The 20,003-nt window shown below is 46.8% G+C and overlaps 1 protein-coding gene across 3 annotated transcripts in view; it reads right to left on the bottom strand.

Annotated features, from left to right (window-relative positions):
* Nucleotides 1–18,197, bottom strand: part of Capn9 (calpain 9) — a 42,670-nt gene extending 24,473 nt beyond the window's left edge. Inside the window, exons 1-3 of one of the 3 annotated variants that reach the window (XM_006531404.2) lie at nt 17,902–18,197; nt 5,157–5,226; nt 2,461–2,579 (exon numbers count right to left, since the gene is read on the bottom strand). In XM_006531404.2, the coding sequence (XP_006531467.1) occupies nt 2,461–2,579; nt 5,157–5,226; nt 17,902–18,114 (402 nt within the window). In that variant the 5' untranslated portion in view covers nt 18,115–18,197. The remainder of the gene's footprint in view (nt 1–2,460; nt 2,580–5,156; nt 5,227–17,901) is intronic. The other 2 variants (XM_006531405.2, NM_023709.4) reach the window with 2 other exon arrangements.
* Nucleotides 18,198–20,003: the final 1,806 nt, after the last annotated feature.

Genomic DNA, 20,003 nt, shown 5'->3' with positions numbered 1-20,003 from the left:
TCATACCCAGCCCGGTCTCTATTCACACCTCCACCCAGATTTGGCCTTTCACTAGCCCACATTTTCCAGCCCACATAGGTGGAGCCCCAACACGCATGTGTTTGGATTTGGTTTTCCTGTGTGCTATGCTCATAGAGGTGAGGGGCATATGGGTAATGCAGCCGAGAGTCCGTTTGGGTGTTTGCATGTGTGAACATGTGCGGGGGCAGGGGGGGCGTGAGCACCTATATATATGCATGTAGTTATGAACCTGAATGTGTATGTTCATGTGCATGCATGAGGCATGTGTTCATGTGCATGCACATGTATGTACATGCACATGTGAGTGTGTACATTTAAACATGTATCATGTGGGTGTCCTAGTTAGTTAGCATCAGCTGTCAGCCTGGCAAAGCTTGGAGTCATGTAAGGGCAACTTCATAGAGGAATTGCTCAGACTGGGTGGCCTGTGGCCATGTCTGAGGGATTGTCTTGACTGTGGCTGATGGGGGAGAGCTGTGGCTATTTCTGAGGGATTTTCTTGACTGTACTGATGCAGGAGAGCTATGGCCATGTCTGAGGGATTGTCTCGACTGTGACTGATGGGGGAGAGCTCTGTTCGCTGTGGATGGCACCAGCTTCAGCAGAGTCCTGGACTATATAAGAAAGCTAGTGTGAACCAGTAAGCAAACAGTAAGCAGTCCTCCATGGTTTCTGCTTGAGTTCCTTCCTCAACTTCCCCTCAGTGATGAATTATGAATTATTTGTAAGAAATATGAGTTCCTTATGAATTAAGGACCACCGTATGAAACTGTCAGCCAAATAAACCCTTTCCTTCCCTAAGCTACTTTCCATTCAAGTGTTTTATCACAGAGACAGAAAGAAGGACACTAGGACAGTGGGAGAGTTCATCTGTGAATGTGTGGGTGTGGACAAAATGTGTGTATGTGAATATGTGGTGAGTACACACACACACACACACACGTATACTATACATATAATACATGTATACTATACATACACTACACATACTATATATACCCATACACATACACACATTCATGTTCTGTACATATACTACACATAGTAACACATATACATATGTACACATACATATACTATACATACACATACTATGCACACATGCACATACTATTACTATACACATACACCTACATATGTTATACATACACTACAATATAGACATACTATACACACATATACATATACTATACACATACATTTACACATATATACTACACATATACATGTACTATACTATACAATACACCTACATATACATATAATATATATATACTACACATATACAAATACTATATACATATACCTACATATACTATATATACTACACGTACACATACTACACACATATACCTACACCTACATATACTAATACATATACTACACATATACACATACTATACATATATACCTAAATATACATATACTACACATATACATACTATACACACATATACATAGTATACACATATGTATTCATCTACATATATTACGCACATATAACTACACATATACATACATATATTGTACATATACTATACGTACTGTATATATACATACATAGACATACTATACATACTCATATATTCATAGACACATACATATACTATACATATATTACACATGCTATATACATGCATACACACATACTATACATATACTATACACATACTACACATAGTATGTATACATATACACACATACTAGACACACACATACACACATATACATACAAATATACATATACTATACATACACTTATGCATATGCATACACATAGACATACATATGCATATATGTGTGTGCATATATGTGACTTAGCACATTTATGTGGGTGTACTGTGTGTGAGTCCATAGGTGTGGTAATGTAAGAATGTGCATTGTGTACATGCATAGAAGCATGTGTGCAGTTGCATAGGCATGAGAATACATGTGTGTTTATGAGTACAGGTATGTGTTCACACATGTGTGAGTATATCAGATATGAACATGTATTTGACATTGTGCTCATCTGTGTACTAAGTGTGTGTTTATGTAGGTGGAGAGTGATAGGCAAAGGAAGCAAGATCACAGCAGGGACAAGTGTCACTGTGCAGCTCAGTCATACAAGCTCATGGCTAGTTTTCTATGGCTGCGTTTCTCAGTTCTATGTTTGATTGCTCCATCCTGCACTTCCTCAGTAAGGGAGCCATTCCACTTATGAGAAGAGCTCTGGTTCCCCAGGGGAGCAGCCATGGTTCCCTGAGGATACCATATGCTTTCCTCTCCTATTGCTTGCTGCCTCTGGAAGTACTCCAGGAAGATACCCACATGGTGTGACACCATGCTCACATACCCTGTCACGTGGCTTTCAGGATTGTCAACAGCACAATGCTGTACACAGTATCTCCTGGGCCACCTCCCACCGCAAGCAAACACAAGGACTCAGGTTTCCCTTACCTGGAAATGAAATATCCCGGCATAGCCAGAACCAAATCCTTGGTCCTGGGGAACCACCCTGGTCAGTGCTTTCTGATTGAGGGTTAGGGAGGCAATGGCCGCCAGGAGCCAGCAGTCTCCTGCAGAGCGAAGGTCACATAAGTATCACACTGATTCCCAGAAGTCAAGAAAAAGCAATACCAGAGACCTCTCTGTGATAGAGTGATAGCAAATACCTCTGTCCCCTCTGCCTGTTCAGCCTGCTCTTCTTCCTGCTCTCTATATGGCTGCCTCCTGGATACTGTGGCAATATTGGCTGACTGGTTTCAGACACAGGGATCCCTGCCTCTCATCTTCATAAGGTCTCAGAGGACCAGGAATATGTGATGTGTCATAGTAGTTCTATGGCAGTGGGTGGAGAGAGGGTCTTGGAAACAACCCAGTGGTGCCTGTTGCAATTCTGGGCGACTGCCTCTCTAGACCAGGCTTGGTTCAGCTATGAGCAGCAGCAGCCCCAAGGAAACCCCTTTGCTTTACTCCTCCTTCTTCTTTTCCTTCTTCCTTCCTGCTTCCTTCTTCCCTTCCTCCCTCCCTCCCTTCATTCTTTTCCCCTGTTTTTTTGTGACAGGGTCTCATTCAATAGACCAACTGGCCTGGACCTTAGCTGCCTGTAGCTTGGACTGGCCTTGGACTGGTAACAGACCTCTATCTGCCCATCACCCACCCATCCAACATTCATCTATCACCCATCCATCCGTGTATCTTTGTACATCATCTGCCCATCTATCACTCATTCATCTGCCTATCCATCTGTACTGGCTGGTTTTTTTGTGTCAACTTGACACAGGCTGGAGTTAGCACAGAGAAAGGAGCCTCCCTTGAGGAAATGCCTCCATGGATCTAGCTGTAAGGCATTTTCTCAATTAGTGATCAAGGGTGGGAGGGCCCAGCCCATTGTGGGTGGTGCCATCCTTGGGCTGGTAGTCTTGGGTTCTATAAGAAAGCAAGTTGAGCAAGCCAGGGGAAGCAAGCCAGTAAGTAACATCCCTTCATGGTCTCTGCATCAGCTCCTGCTTCCTGACCTGCTTGAGTTCCAGGCCTGACTTCCTTTAGTGATGAACAGCAGTGTGGAAGTATAAGCTGAATAAACCCTTTCCTCCCCAACTTGCCTCTCGGTCATGATTTATTTTTGTGCAGGAATAAAAACCTTAACTAAGACAGTCATCACTAATCTACCCATGCATCATCCACCCATCCACATTCTTTTATCCACCCATCGGCCATCCACATACCACTTATGTATCAATTGTACTATCTACCACTTGTCAACCATATATCATATCTGTCTATTTAGGATGATCTACTGACTTTTTATGGTCTATCTATCAATCTATCTTTTTATTATCTATCTGTATTATCAATCATATATCTATTATTTACCATCAATCACCATTTATCATCCAATTATCTATTTATTATATATGATCTGTCTTTTATAATCTCTCAATATATTTTGTCTTCAATTTACCTGTCTTCTATCATCTATATATTATCTATCTATTGACTATTCTGTCTTCAATATATCATCTGCATATCTTCTTTTCTCTCTTCCTTCCTTCTCTTCTCTTCTCTTCTCTTCTCTTCTTTTCTTTTCTTTTCTTTTCTTTCCTTCTCAATCTAGTTAACTGTCACCAGTTTGGGAAGCTGGCTTTGGGATTCTATGTGAAGACACCTCAGGCTCTCATTGAGATTCCAGATGATCTGTTCTAACCACAGTGACCACAGTGTTAGCCTGCGCTCTGGGTAGCTCAGTCTACACAATATACTTCCTTCTTTAGCACATTCCACAATGTATTTGTCTTTTGCAGAGTCAGTAAGAGTAAGCTTTGCCCAGGTTTTTTTTTTTAATTAAAATTTGTTCATATTATTTATATGAGGACACTGTTGCTGTCTTCAGACACACAAGAGGGCATTGGATTCCATTATAGATGGTTGTGAGCCACCATGTGGTTGCTGGGAAGTGAACTTAGGTCCTCTGGAAGAACAGTCAGTGCTCTTAACAGCTGAGCATCTCTCCAGACCCAAACTTTGCCTAGTTTTACTCTAATTCCTGATGCTGCTGTGAGGTCCACCAGGGTTCCTGTAGGAGGAACACTGTGAGCATGGAAACTCCTGGGGTGTGCTGGCAGGAGGCATGGACTCTGAGGCCAACATGGTTTTGCAATCTGACTGTCGATCTGTCACTCGTGACCTTGGACACACTGCTTGCTTCCCTTGCCTCGGTCCCTCATATACAACGTTGGGAAGGTGGCTGGAAAAAGGAGCAGAAGTGTGTAATCTTAGGGAGAGGACATGGCAGGGAACAGGCTCACAGTGTAGGTGGCACTGAGCTATAAAACCATGAGCCACCATTGGGGAGCCAAAGGGTCGGGAGCCTCTGAATCAGGTGTTGCTTTTAGGGAAGGCTCAGCTCTCTGGGAACTTCTAGATAGGCCCAGAGCCCAAACACAATGTTAGCAGAAAATGAGGAGTGCCCCAGGGTAGAGAAGCCTCTGTCCTCCATGCAGGGAAGGCACCTGCACACTAGGGAGGGGGAGGGCCAGGTGGTGGCCTTGTTCTACCCAGCCCTGTGTCCTGATCCTCAGTGGCCTGTGTGGCTCTGGCTCTGGGGGCCACTCAGGTGTGACCCATGGGCATCCCCTCTCCTCTCTACTTACCCAGCTCCCCTTGGCAAATGTCGGTCCTGGTGGCCCCTCCAAGAATGAATTCTGGTTTTTCCACAATTTCCTGGAAGATTGAGAGCATCTTAAGGGAAGGCCCAAAGCAGCCACAGCCCTGCCCAAGGGAGACAGGCAGCCCCACCCCCAGGGAGACAGAGTCTAGTGCACTTGATTTCTCCTGCAGCAGGCCAGGAGGAGGCAAAAGCTGCCAGGGGCTTATGCTATGAGTTTCTGAGTTTCCTGGGCTCAGCTTAGTCCGTCCATAGCTCAGCCCAGGGGAGAGCCCGACCCCACTCCCTTCCTCTATAGAAACTCACACCATAGCTAATGAGGAACTGGGATGTCAGTCAAGTATAAAGTCAGGCACAGGCAGGTTCCAGTCAGCCCTTTACCATGAGAACTGCCAGCTTTGGGTCTTCAAGCTCTTTACCACCTAAGGAGCATGTGATCCGGCACCTCAGGCAGGATCTCCATGCCCCACCCGGCTGCTCCCTTTTTCCCAGCAGATCTTCTATATCCTTATCCCATCTAGAGGGCTGTCTTCATATCACTCAGAATCTTACCCACATGTACTATGTACACTTTATTACACATTACTATTAGGTATTTTATGTAATACTCTATAATTTGTGTGTATAACTATAAACATGTAGAAACTTAACATGTTTCTATATAAAATGTTAAAAAGTAAAAGCAACTATGTAAAACATGTGGGTTTTGGGAGACAGGGTCTCACTATGTAGCTTTAGCTGTCCCGGAACTTGCTATGTGGATCCGGCTGGCCTCAAACTCATAGAATCTTCCTACCTCTGCCATTCATGTGCCAGAATTAAGGGCATGTCCTACCACCTCTCTAAAATGTGTATATGTAGTGGGTTGGCCCGATGCTGATTGTATTCTAATGTTAATATTGGGCCTCAAGGCTGGCTGCCCAAGAAACAAGCAGAGAGTCTGCACTGAGGCCACATGACCCTGTCCCCAAGTTATTTTGATTGGTAAATAAAGATGCCAACAGCCAATAGTTGGGCAGAAGAGACATAGGTGGGGTTTAGGGTTAGAGGGCTTGTGGTCAGAGAGGAGCCATGAGGAGGAAGAGTGCAGGAGGAGGAAGAAGCAGCCATAGGTTAGGAGTCAAGAGAACATGGTCCTGAGGGCTGGCCAATGGCACTAAGAGCAGCCCAGATGAAACATAGCAAGTAATAACTTGGGGTTATCGATAGGAAAGTAGACTCTAATAGTATAGAGGGTAGATATCTGTCCAGCTCTTGTGCTGTTTAAGGCTTATTGTAAATATAAAGGTTGTATGTGTCTTTCACCCAGGAACTTAAATAGCAAAGGCAGGGTAGAAACCTCAGGTTGGGATTAAATACTTTCAACCCTATGTGTATACAAGAAAGGCCTTTAAACTCCATAAGAATGAGGTCACATGACATGAAGCAGGCGCGCAGTCACCTGCTACTCCGCACCAGTGCAGCAGGGTTCCGAGGACCCCTGACTTGGCAGAGGTAATAAAGAACTCCAGTATTAGCTTCTCTGATCAACCATGTCTACCCATCCACCTGTGCTGAGGTTGGAACCCAGGTTTCATACATGCTAAGCAAGAACCCCACCTCTGATCAACACCCCCGGTTTTATTTTACTTCTCATTTTGAGACAGGTCTCACTATGTTGTCGAGCCGGCCTTGCACTCCCGAGTAACCCAGGACGTCCTTGAACTTGGGATCCTTCTGTCGGAGCCTGCTGGTAGCTCTGATTATCTCACTGGCACCACCTACCCGAGGCTGCTGCCCTAGGGCGGGGCCACATCACAGGGGCTTGCTATCCATCATCACCTATCCATCCTGCTTGTTCTCCGCCTCCCTGTGAGACCCAGCCCCTGCAATTTAGGAACACTGTTTCTGGGCAGTGGGCACTGGAGGATTTGGGCTAACCTTGGAATAAGTCTGCTGCCACATTCAGTGTGCCTCAGCTTGTCCTACAGGCTAATGATTCCTTTCTCTTTCTTTTCCAATCTCAAATCCCCTCTCTCTTTCTCCCTCTCCCTCCTTCCATTCTCTCCCCCTCCCCCTCCCCCTTCCCCTCCCCCTCCCCCTCCCCCCTCCCCCTCCCCCTCCCTCTCTCAAGATTTTTGAGACAGGGCCTCACTCACTATGCAGCCTAGCCTGGCCTGAACTTGTGATTCTTCTACTCCTGCTCTCTTTTGCCTTTCTGGGTGTCAGGCTCTGTCCCTGGAACTTTAGCCCAGCACAAGTGAGAGTGAGGAAGTCCATGTGATCTCTGAGAGAGAGAGAGACCATCAGTCAGCTGTCAGGGCAGGGCTGGAGAGCACTGTGTAAGATGCAGGACCAGAAACCTCATCTTGGGCCTAGGGGAAGCTAAAGTGAACAGAAACCTAAGCCTGTGCAGAAGGGACCCCCGTGGAGGTCAAGGAACGGAAAGAGCCTAGTCAGAGGCCTAGAAGGACAGACAGACAGAGGGACTCTAACTGGATCAGGGTGACATCAGAGGGGAAGCAGAATTGGGAAAGCTGGACAGAGGAATGGCCAAGGCAGGGACAGAAAGTCCTGGGAATCTCTAACTTAACACTTGGGGTAGCTCCTGCTGCAAATCCCCCTCACAGCCTGAGTTGTCTGCTTCCTCTCTGAGCATTGATCCCAGGAGTACGATGGGAGTGGGGAATCTATAAGGCCAAGGGCATCCTAGACAGGGCTGGAGTGAAGGCTGGCAGCTTCCCATGAGGCCCCCAGGATGTGGCAGTGTTGGTGAGGTGAAGAGTGCAGCCTCCCAGGTCAGGGCTGTGTGTCTTTATTTGTTTCTAAAGTGTTCATGTGACCTTAGCAGGAGGGCTCAGGGACAGGCTGTGCTGTTGGCTGTGCCAGAAACCCAGGCCTGGCAGAAGGAGAACTCGGGAGGCTAGCTTCTCCCAGAGACACCCCTCCCATCCCCAAAAAACCTTTTACACACACACACACACACACACACACACACACACACACACACACACAAGCACTGCACAACTTCTTGTACCGCCCTCAGCTCCAGAAGCCTTAGAGTCTAACCATTAACTGACCCCACCCACCATGATCAGGGCTGACAGTGAGGCAGCAGAACAGGGTGGCTGTGTTGTCCTCTCTGTTCAGTATGGCACAGTGCCATCTTTATCTGCTGTCCTCTCCTGAGCAGAAGTCTGCTATGTCCCCTCCCACACTAGGCTTCTTTCTCCTCCTGCACCCCACCCCCACCCCACATCCTCTGCCCTGAGCCACCTGAGGGTGAATCTAAGTGCCACCCCCTCTGATGTCATATTGGCTTTGTGTTCCCTTTCCCCAAAACGCAGCTGTGTTTGACAAGAAGGAGGGTGACTCTGCCCACAGCCCATAAAGTAGCCTGGGCTTTGCTACTGAGATGGGCCCTGTATGAGCTATGGACTCAGCCACAGGCTTTCTAGAAGCTGAGGAAGCTCTGACTTCTCTGTACCCCTCTGCCCTGCATCAGGTCTTACACTTCCACATTAGCAGGACAAGAGGAAACTCAGGGTTCACCATGGTCTGTAGGGCCAAATGCAGAGAACTGGCTCCCTGACTGGGAAACAGATGCGTATTTTCAGGGACCACACACACAGATCCAGTTCTGAAAGAGTCCACAAGGAGAGGCTGTGTGCAAGAGACCGGAAGGCTGGATGTGGTGACTGGAGGGCAGGGGGACCCAATTTTTGGGCACCATTGCCAGGGGCATGTGGCAGGCACCATGGAGGGCTGTGTTTCGGGGCCCTGGCCCATAGATAAACGCTTCCTGATGTTGGTCAGCTGTGGATAGGCATCAGTGGTACAGATGACAGACAGCCTCTAAGGCTGACAGCTGAGGCTTGATGGCTTCTCCACTCGGGGAGAGAGACAAAGGCATCCAGGCTTTAAAGGAACAGGTTAGTGTTGGTTCAAGGCCAGGATTTCCCACAACCTCAATGTTAGTGTAGGTATGAGGCTGAGGTTCTAAATGAATAGACCTAATGCTACAACCCTTTAATGCATGTCCTCGTGCTGTGGTGCCCCTCCCCCAACCATACAAATATTTCATTGCTACCCCATAACTGTGATTTTGCTACTGTTATGAACTGTAATGTAAATGTCTTTCCCAATGGTCTTAGGCAACCTCCGTGAAGGGATTGTTTGACCCCAACCAGAGGGAGTCCCGACCCACCGATTGAGAACCACTGGATAGAGCATGGCCACAGTGCAGTTCAGAGGACTCTGCTGGCTGGCCTGAAGTCATGAGCAACTCCTAGAGGAACAGGAAGGCCTCAGCAGGGCAGAGAGAGAACAGACTGTGAAGAGGAACAAGAGCCAGGGCAAGCTGAGAGTGGGGGGCAGAGGGGGCCAGCATTCGGGAACACCCAGAGTCCTGGTGGCTTGCTGAACCTACACACCAAGACTTCTGCTACACCCAGAGGTCCCTAGGCCAGGCTCCCACATATAGCAGAGATATGAGTGCCTAGGTCTATAGCATATTTTTATATGTAGGTACGCACAAAGAAATTCACATGCACAGGATACATGCACATGTGTGTACACACAGACACAGGCACACATACCACATGAACACAGAGTCACATGTGCACAGCACCTGCAATACACATGTGCACTGCATGCATATAGGCACACATAGCACACTTGCAAATATGCACTTGTGTGCAATATATATATATATATATATATATATATATATATACACACACACACACACACACACACACACATACATACAAGCATGTGTTGAGAGTGTGGCTATTAAGGTGGCCCCAGTAAGCCTGCTCCCAGAAGCTTCTAGAGAAACTTCTCCCAACCTTTCCTAATCAGGCAACACAGGAAACTTGAGTGTGTGTGGCAGCCTGAGATGGAAGAGAAAGCTGCCCAGGGTCAGCTTTGATTCTCCTGGGAGCAGGCAGGCATCCACGTCTTGAGAACAATTTCTCAAGATCCCGATTATCAGCAATTCCCAGGACTGGATGAACTGTACCTGCGACCCATGGCCCAGACCGGTGCTCCTCACTGGATGAAATGCACCCACAGCCTAGGCAGCTGCTTGCCACTGCGTACAGCACACATACACACACACACACACACACACACACACACACACACACACACACACACACACAGAGCGGGGACAGCAGCCATGGACTCATGGACCTGTTTGTCCTTGTCCTGAGGGCTGGGAATAAGCCTAAGAAGAATGAAGGGCTCCCCAAGTGCCATCAGAGGTCACTTTTATGTGGCTTAAGTCTTATGTGCTTTTTCACATTAAAAATGTCCATTTTCTTACAAAGTAGAAAGCATTCCTCTCATCCACCCACATGGCCCATCTTTACTGCTGTTGGCCACATGCAGAGAACCAAACTAACATACAGTGACTTCCAGGTGCCCAGAGAGAGATCCTGAAAGCCATCACTAGGTTCTACCAGGAGCCCTGAATGCTCCTTGCTGTCCCCCCAAATTAAGACATCAAAATAGTAGTCAATACTACACTCTCCCGTGAGGATCATTGCCTCTCTGATGGAGGCTAGTACCACCTGTGTACACAGATACACGAGTATACACGTGAATACATACGTACACACAGAAGTGCACCAGTGTGTGTATACAACACATTCATATAATCTAGAGCAAACAAACATATACGTGTGTATATATATACTTATCAACCGCTGACTGTCCAGAATGAGACATAGCAGTAAGAACTGATGAGTTTTGGTCAACGTGATACAAGCTGGAGTCATTGCGGAAGTCTCCATTGAATCATCCCATGGGCAAGTGTGTGGGGCATTTTTTTGATTGGTGACTGATGTGGAGGGCCTAGTCCATTGTGGCAGGTGTCACCTACCACAAAACCACTGTGCAAATGGTCTTGGGTTGTGTAAGAGAGGTAGCTGAGCAAGCCATGGCTAGCAAGCTAGTGAGCAGCGTTCCCTGTTGGGAGCCGCGCCCACATTCGCCGTTACAAGATGGCGCTGACAGCTGTGTTCTAAGTGGTAAACAAATAATCTGCGCATGTGCCAAGGGTATCTTATGACTACTTGTGCTCTGCCTTCCCCGTGACGTCAACTCGGCCGATGGGCTGCAGCCAATCAGGGAGTGACACGTCCGAGGCGAAGGAGAATGCTCCTTAAGAGGGACGGGGTTTCGTTTTCTCTCTCTCTTGCTTCTTGCTCTCTTGCTTCTTGCTCTCTTGCTTCCTGCACCCTGGCTCCTGAAGATGTAAGAAATAAAGCTTTGCCGCAGAAGATTCTGGTCTGTGGTGTTCTTCCTGGCCGGTCGTGAGAACGCGTCTAATAACAATTGGTGCCGAATTCCGGGACGAGAAAAAACTCGGGACTGGCGCAAGGAGGATCCCTCATTCCAGAACCAGAACTGCGGGTCGCGGTAATAAAGGTTCCCGTAAAGCAGACTGTTAAGAAGGATTCAACTGCATGAATTCAGAACTTTTCAGCTGGGGAACGGCGGTAACCCGTAAGTATAGCTTTACGAGGTAAGCCTGGCCTTGAACTTTCTAAGGAAATTCAAGACAGTCTATCAGAAGTAAAGTGGAAAATAGCTTTATAAGGTATGTTTGGCCTTGAACTTTCTCTAGTGTTAGAAGCCCTTTTGTTCCTTTTCACATGTTATCAAGTGGTTAAGGCAGGGCGGATTCTGGATGAAGTTCAGGACAATCTATCAGAAGTAAAGCGGGGAGAGAGAATAGGACCAAAGAGAAAATATGGTTCACAAAATAAGTATACAGGCCTTTCCAAGGGTCTTGAACCTGAGGAAAAGTTTAGGTCAGGTAAGAATACCTGGGGAGAGATTAGAAGGAAGGAGAAGGAAAAAGAAAAGAAAAAAGATCAATCAGCAGAGGTTTTTAGGAGAAGGAGCCTATACTCATCACTAGGTGAGCTCAAGGAGCCAGTTCTTAGTAGTTCTGAATCAGATGAAAAGGCTATTAGGGCCTGGAAGGCGCTCTCCCGAGCAGGTGAAGCCACTGGACAATAATGACAGAGGCAGGCTCTTGCAGCCTACAAGGTCTTATTGTCCACCCTGGAGTTGTAGATCAGGATTGTAAAGGGGAACTTCAGGTTCTCTGTTCTTGTCCTCAAGTTGTCTTTTCTATATCACAAAGAGACAAAATAGCTCAACTAATAATTTTGCCAAGCCTACATGGCTGTTTTTTCTTCCTCTGGTATTCCTAGAGCTGCCAGAGAGATTGGTTCTACTGAAAATGATTCTGATTACTTAATAATGCCTTTAGATTGTTGTCAAATTTTATCTACTCACGTAGGGGTAAACCCTCGTGGCGTCAGGCCATTACAGGTCTGACAAATGGATGTCACGCATATTTCCTCCTTTGAGAGAAATCAATATTTACATGTTTAGATAAGAAGAGATCACCTCCATACCTTAAATGATTTTCAAAAGCTGTTGGGAGATATTAATTGGCTCAGACCTTTTTTAAAGATTCCTTCCGCTGAGTTAAGGCCTTTGTTTAGTATTTTAGAAGGAGATCCTCATATCTCCTCCCCTAGGACTCTTACTCTAGCTGCTAACCAGGCCTTACAAAAAGTGGAAAAGGCCTTACAGAATGCACAATTACAACGTATTGAGGATTCGCAGCCTTTCAGTTTGTGTGTCTTTAAGACAGCACAATTGCCAACTGCAGTTTTGTGGCAGAATGGGCCATTGTTGTGGATCCATCCAAACGTATCCCCAGCTAAAATAATAGATTGGTATCCTGATGCAATTGCACAGCTTGCCCTTAAAGGTCTAAAAGCAGCAATCACCCACTTTGGGCAAAGTCCATATCTTTTAATTGTACCTTATACCACTGCACAGGTTCAAACCTTGGCAGCCACATCTAATGATTGGGCAGTTTTAGTTACCTCCTTTTCAGGAAAAATAGATAACCATTATCCAAAACATCCAATCTTACAGTTTGCCCAAAATCAATCTGTTGTGTTTCCACAAATAACAGTAAGAAACCCACTTAAAAATGGGATTGTGGTATATACTGATGGATCAAAAACTGGCATAGGTGCCTATGTGGCTAATGGTAAAGTGGTATCCAAACAATATAATGAAAATTCACCTCAAGTGGTAGAATGTTTAGTGGTCTTAGAAGTTTTAAAAACCTTTTTAGAACCCCTTAATATTGTGTCAGATTCCTGTTATGTGGTAAATGCAGTAAATCTTTTAGAAGTGGCTGGAGTGATTAAGCCTTCCAGTAGAGTTGCCAATATTTTTCAGCAGATACAATTAGTCTTGTTATCTAGAAGATCTCCTGTTTATATTACTCATGTTAGAGCCCATTCAGGCCTACCTGGCCCCATGGCTCTGGGAAATGATTTGGCAGATAAGGCCACTAAAGTGGTGGCTGCTGCCCTATCATCCCCGGTAGAGGCTGCAAGAAATTTTCATAACAATTTTCATGTGACGGCTGAAACATTACGCAGTCGTTTCTCCTTGACAAGAAAAGAAGCCCGTGACATTGTTACTCAATGTCAAAGCTGCTGTGAGTTCTTGCCAGTTCCTCATGTGGGAATTAACCCACGCGGTATTCGACCTCTACAGGTCTGGCAAATGGATGTTACACATGTTTCTTCCTTTGGAAAACTTCAATATCTCCATGTGTCCATTGACACATGTTCTGGCATCATGTTTGCTTCTCCGTTAACCGGAGAAAAAGCCTCACATGTGATTCAACATTGTCTTGAGGCATGGAGTGCTTGGGGGAAACCCAGACTCCTTAAGACTGATAATGGACCAGCTTATACGTCTCAAAAATTCCAACAGTTCTGCCGTCAGATGGACGTAACCCACCTGACTGGACTTCCATACAACCCTCAAGGACAGGGTATTGTTGAGCGTGCGCATCGCACCCTCAAAGCCTATCTTATAAAACAGAAGAGGGGAATTGAAGAGATTTTACCCCGAGCACCAAGAGTGTCGGTGTCTTTGGCACTCTTTACACTCAATTTTTTAAATATTGATGTTCATGGCCATACTGCGGCTGAACGTCATTGTTCAGAGCCAGATAGGCCCAATGAGATGGTTAAATGGAAAAATGTCCTTGATAATAAATGGTATGGCCCGGATCCTATTTTGATAAGATCCAGGGGAGCTATCTGTGTTTTCCCACAGAATGAAGACAACCCATTTTGGGTACCAGAAAGACTCACCCGAAAAATCCAGACTGACCAAGGAAATACTGATGTCCCTCGTCTTGGTGATGTCCAGGGCGTCAATAATAAAGAGAGAGCAGCGTTGGGGGATAATGTCGACATTTCCACTCCCAATGACGGTGATGTATAATGCTCAAGTATTCTCCTGCTTTTTTACCACTAACTAGGAACTGGGTTTGGCCTTAATTCAGACAGCCTTGGCTCTGTCTGGACAGGTCCAGATGACTGACACCATTAACACTTTGTCAGCCTCAGTGACTACAGTCATAGATGAACAGGCCTCAGCTAATGTCAAGATACAGGGAGGTCTCATGCTGGTTAATCAACTCATAGATCTTGTCCAGATACAACTAGATGTATTATGACAAATAACTCAGCAGGGTTGTGAACAAAAGTTTCCGGGATTGTGTGTTATTTCCATTCAGTATGTTAAATTTACTAGGGCAGCTAAATTGTCAAAAAGTCTTTTTCAGTATATGTTACAGAATTGGATGGCTGAATTTGAACAGATCCTTCGGGAATTGAGACTTCAGGTCAACTCCACGCGCTTGGACCTGTCGCTGACCAAAGGATTACCCAATTGGATCTCCTCAGCATTTTCTTTCTTTAAAAAATGGGTGGGATTAATATTATTTGGAGATACACTTTGCTGTGGATTAGTGTTGCTTCTTTGATTGGTCTGTAAGCTTAAGGCCTAAACTAGGAGAGACAAGGTGGTTATTGCCCAGGCGCTTGCAGGACTAGAACATGGAGCTCCCCCTGATATATGGTTATCTATGCTTAGGCAATAGGTCGCTGGCCACTCAGCTCTTACATCTCACGAGGCTAGACTCATTGCACGGGATAGAGTGAGTGTGCTTCAGCAGCCCGAGAGAGTTGCAAGGCTAAGCACTGCAATGGAAAGGCTCTGCGGCATATATGAGCCTATTCTAGGGAGACATGTCATCTTTCATGAAGGTTCAGTGTCCTAGTTCCCTTCCCCCAGGCAAAACGACACGGGAGCAGGTCAGGGTTGCTCTGGGTAAAAGCCTGTAAGCCTAAGAGCTAATCCTGTACATGGCTCCTTTACCTACACACTGGGGATTTGACCTCTATCTCCACTCTCATTAATATGGGTGGCCTATTTGCTCTTATTAAAAGGATAGGGGGAGATGTTGGGAGCCGCGCCCACATTCGCCGTTACAAGATGGCGCTGACAGCTGTGTTCTAAGTGGTAAACAAATAATCTGCGCATGTGCCAAGGGTATCTTATGACTACTTGTGCTCTGCCTTCCCCGTGACGTCAACTCGGCCGATGGGCTGCAGCCAATCAGGGAGTGACACGTCCGAGGCGAAGGAGAATGCTCCTTAAGAGGGACGGGGTTTCGTTTTCTCTCTCTCTTGCTTCTTGCTCTCTTGCTTCTTGCTCTCTTGCTTCCTGCACCCTGGCTCCTGAAGATGTAAGAAATAAAGCTTTGCCGCAGAAGATTCTGGTCTGTGGTGTTCTTCCTGGCCGGTCGTGAGAACGCGTCTAATAACAGTTCCCCCCATGGTCTCTTCTTCAGTTCCTGTCTCCAGGTTCCTGCCTCGAGTCCCTGACCTGACTTCCTTGATGAACTATAACTGGTCAGGTAAAAGAACCCTTCCTCCCTGAGTTGTTTCCGGTCATGGTGTTTGTAGTCCCAGAAGAAAGCAAACTATGACAAGCTCTTGCTTCATAACTAACACCCCGAGGAGCCCTGATGCCTTGTGGAGGTGTTTTCTGTATTTTTTTGTGCTGAATATTTACCACATTCACATCAATGATGTGCAATAGGAGGAGGTAGTTATAGAGAGATGAGATCTGAAGGCTGGCAGGATGGCACAGTGGGTAGAGATACCTGCATCTAGGCCTAAGGACTTGAGTTTGACCCCCCCAGACACCACAAGGTATCAACAGAAAAGATTTCAAGAGCTGTCCTCTGGCTTCCATACATGTGCTATGTCATGTTTGAGCCCACATACAAAATAAAGGAAATAAGGGCTGGTGAGGAGCTTGCAGCCAAGACCGATGGCCTGAGTTTGATCCCTGGAACCCACATAATAGAAGGAGAGAACCTGTTCCTGCAAGTTCTTTTCTGACCTTTGCATGACCGCTGTGGCACTCAGGTGTGCACACACATACACAAATAAATGTAATAAAAGTAAATAAGCAGGGCTGGAGAGACGGCTCACTGGTAAGAGCACCGACTGCTCTTCCGAAGGTCTTGAGTTCAAATCCCTGCAACCACATGGTGGCTCACAACCACCCATAATGGGATCTGACGCCCTCTTCTGGTGTGTCTGAAGACATCTACAGTGTATTTATTTATAATAATAATAAAATCTTTGGGCCAGAGCAAGCGGGGCCGACCGGAGTGAGCAGAAGTCTAAATTCAATTACCAGCAACCATGTAATGGCTCACAACCACTTGTGCAGCTACAATATACTCATATACATAAAATAAATTAAAATTTAAAAAAAAATTAAAACCTTTTTTTAAAGTAAATAAACAAATGAATTTTAGAGATGAGATTCTGGCCGGATATGATGACACATTCCTTTAATCCCAGCACTTGGGAGACAGACGCAGGTGGCCTCAACCTGTGAGTTCGAGGCCAGCCTGGTCTACAGATTGAATCCAGGAGAGCCATGGATCTGTTACACAGAAAAACCTTGTCCCAAAAAACAGACAAACAGAAGAGATTCTGAGCGACCAACAATAGAGAAGCACATAGCTACTAACAGTGAGAAAATGTTGTGTACTAAGGACACCTGTGTACTGCCCCAACCTACCTCAGTCATCTCTAGATGAGGAGGTGAAGGGCCACCCACTTAGATCCAGCAGTGGGCACACTGTCCCTCCTTGCACACACACCAGCTGTTTCCACCCAGAGGGTGCAGCACCACAGCTCACAGGGAGGGCTCTGACTAACCAGGTGCTGCAAATATTGACCTTGCATCTTGAGCACCAGCTGGTGCCTCTTAGGGACGGACATCAGAGGTGTGTGCTGCTGTGGGTAAGTAGCCCTGCTACCTAGGGCCCAGATATCACACATTGCCTGAGAACTTGTGTTAACATCCAGCTAGCCCCATAGTGCTCCCTCAGCTCTGGCAGGCCCAAAGCCTCAGAGTAAGGCTAGTTGGCCTCCCGGTACATCACACGCATCTCGTTACCCCATCACCTCCCACCCTGGCTAGTTTGCCTTTGTGCTCTGATGGGGCAAGTGGCTTGGGTTAGAGCTCTAATCCTGCTCACAAGTCGTAGCTGAGAGACTTTCTCTCCCTATGTCTCTAAACTGAACGGAACTCAGAGCTTCCGAAAGGCCAGAAGGGTGTGGCCAGATACACTGGGGACCATGTATGTGTGTTTAGCCAGCATATTACCAGAAAGCCTCCTATTAAAAAATAAATGTGCTTACATGTGATTGGCTCTTCCCTTCCACCCCTTCAGATCCAGCATTCCCTCTCTCTCCCCCCATCCCTATCTCTATCCGCCCCCTACCCCTGTTTCTCTTTCTCCTCCACACCCTACTCACCCCTGGCCGTTTCCACACAAAGGGGACCTGGGGCCTCTCGCTGTAGAACAGGGAGACATTGCTGGCAGGGAAGTCAGCATCCTCAAACAAGGTGCCAGACTGCAGGCAGCCCTGCCTCAGCTGCTCAAAGCTCTGACCTGAGGAGTGGATAGTCCTGGCATCCCCGGGGACTGGCTGTGGCTGTGGCCTCAGGGACCGATGCAGGTAAGGCATGACAGCTTCCCCGCAGCTTAGAGGAAAAAGATGTGAGAGGCAAGATGAGAGTAGCCAGCAAAGAGGTCCCAGCCCTGGCCTCCACCCGCTGCCTGGGCACCTCCCTGTGAAATGAGATAGGGCCCTCCCGGATGGCAAATACTGAGTGAGACCATTGCCCACTCAGGGTTCCAAGGAACCGGAGTCAACTTTAGAGCATAGCTGAGTCTGATCAGAGGGGGGAGGTACCTCTGTTGATGCACAGTGGAGTCCCTGAAGGACAGGTAGGGTCGCTTCGAAGGGAAGGATAGCAAGCAACCAAATTGGTTCAGGAGATAGTTGTGAGGTCTAGAGCCAGCAGAGCTTTGTACTTGGAGGGAGCTGGGTGTGTCGCAATGTGACATTGCAGGCAGAGCTCCCTGGGATCTTTAAGCCCAACCCCATGCTAACTTACATTAGGGCTCAGCGCTCCCTCCCGTGACAAGCCTTTACATCCGTGGGCCACACCGTCTATGTTCCAGCCACTCGCTCGCTTGCTTGACTGTCACAGTTGCCGAAGTAACTGTGTGGACACAAAGATGAGGTTACATCCCCACCAAGCCTTCCCTACAGACTGGGAGATAGGCTCCAGTGGGAAAGCGGTTATTGTATTCCCATGAGGACCTGGGTTTGAGCTTCCAGGATCTGCATACAAAGCTGGACATCGTGGTGTCCATTTATAGTCCCAGCGCTGCGGAGGTAGAGAAAGGCAGATCTCTTTGAGCTGGCTCTAGGCCAATGAGAGACGCTGCCTCAAACAAACGAGGTAGCCAGGCTGTGGTGACACATGGCTTTAATCCCAACACTTTGGCAGAAGGAGGCAGATCTCTGGGAGTTCCAGACCAGCCTGGTCTACAAAATGAGTTCCAGGAAAGCCAAGGCTATTACACAGATAAACCTTATCTCCAAAATAAATAAATAAATAAATACCCCCCCCCCAAGCAAAAAACAAAAAGAACACTGTATGAGAACTGGAGAGATGGCTCAGCAGTTAAGAGGACTGAGTGTTCTTCCAGGGGACCCTATTTCAATTCTCAGCACCCAGCTGGCAGCTCACAAACATCTGTAACTTCAGTTCCAGGGAATCCAATGCTCTCTTCTAGCTTCTGTAAGCATTACATATGTGTAGCATATATATATATATATATATATATATGAAGACAAAACACCCATGCAGATAATGCAACAACAACAGGGTATATGGTATGGCACTGGACACATACATACACACCTTCTCTACAAAACCATGAGGTCCTGGTGGTTTGGCTCTGAGTCAGGTGAGCTCAAAGGACAGCTTTAAGTCCCCCTCCAGCCCTCACAACATCCTTCTCCACATCAAACTCCCGGTCAGGACCCTGCAGGCTCTCAGTGGCTTGAGCAAAGAAATAGACTTAGGCATTGTCTGGTGCAGCCTGTCTTCCTGGAGCCAGGACAATGGTACCTGAGCATCTGTCAGAGAGTCTGCGGCAGGGTTTCCAGGTCTAAGGTAGCCACTGGGAAATGCCAGCTGGGTAGCTGGTTGAGATGGAGGTGACCTCTAACTTCACAGTGTCCTCAAGGGGCCCCATCAAACCAATTTGCAACAAATAGAGCTGAGACTATAGTTCCATTGGCAGAGCATTTGTCTAGCACTCAGGACACTTTATGGTTGATTCTCAACACCACAGAAACAGGCATGGTGGTGCAGGTCTGTGATGTCAGCACTCAGATGGTGGAGGCAGCAGAAGCAGAAGTTTAAAGTCATCCTTAGCTGCATACCCTGGGATAGAGACTCTGTAGAAAGTGCGGCCAGGGAGGAAGGCATGAAGTAAAAAAGAAAAGAGAGAAAGAAGAAAAAGATATTGTGTAACTCCTCCCCCATTTGAACTTCA

The sequence above is a fragment of the Mus musculus genome, chromosome 8 (assembly GCF_000001635.26).
Source record: "Mus musculus strain C57BL/6J chromosome 8, GRCm38.p6 C57BL/6J".
NCBI classification, from domain to species: domain Eukaryota; kingdom Metazoa; phylum Chordata; class Mammalia; order Rodentia; family Muridae; genus Mus; species Mus musculus.
This window is presented reverse-complemented; position numbering and strand designations above follow the sequence as displayed.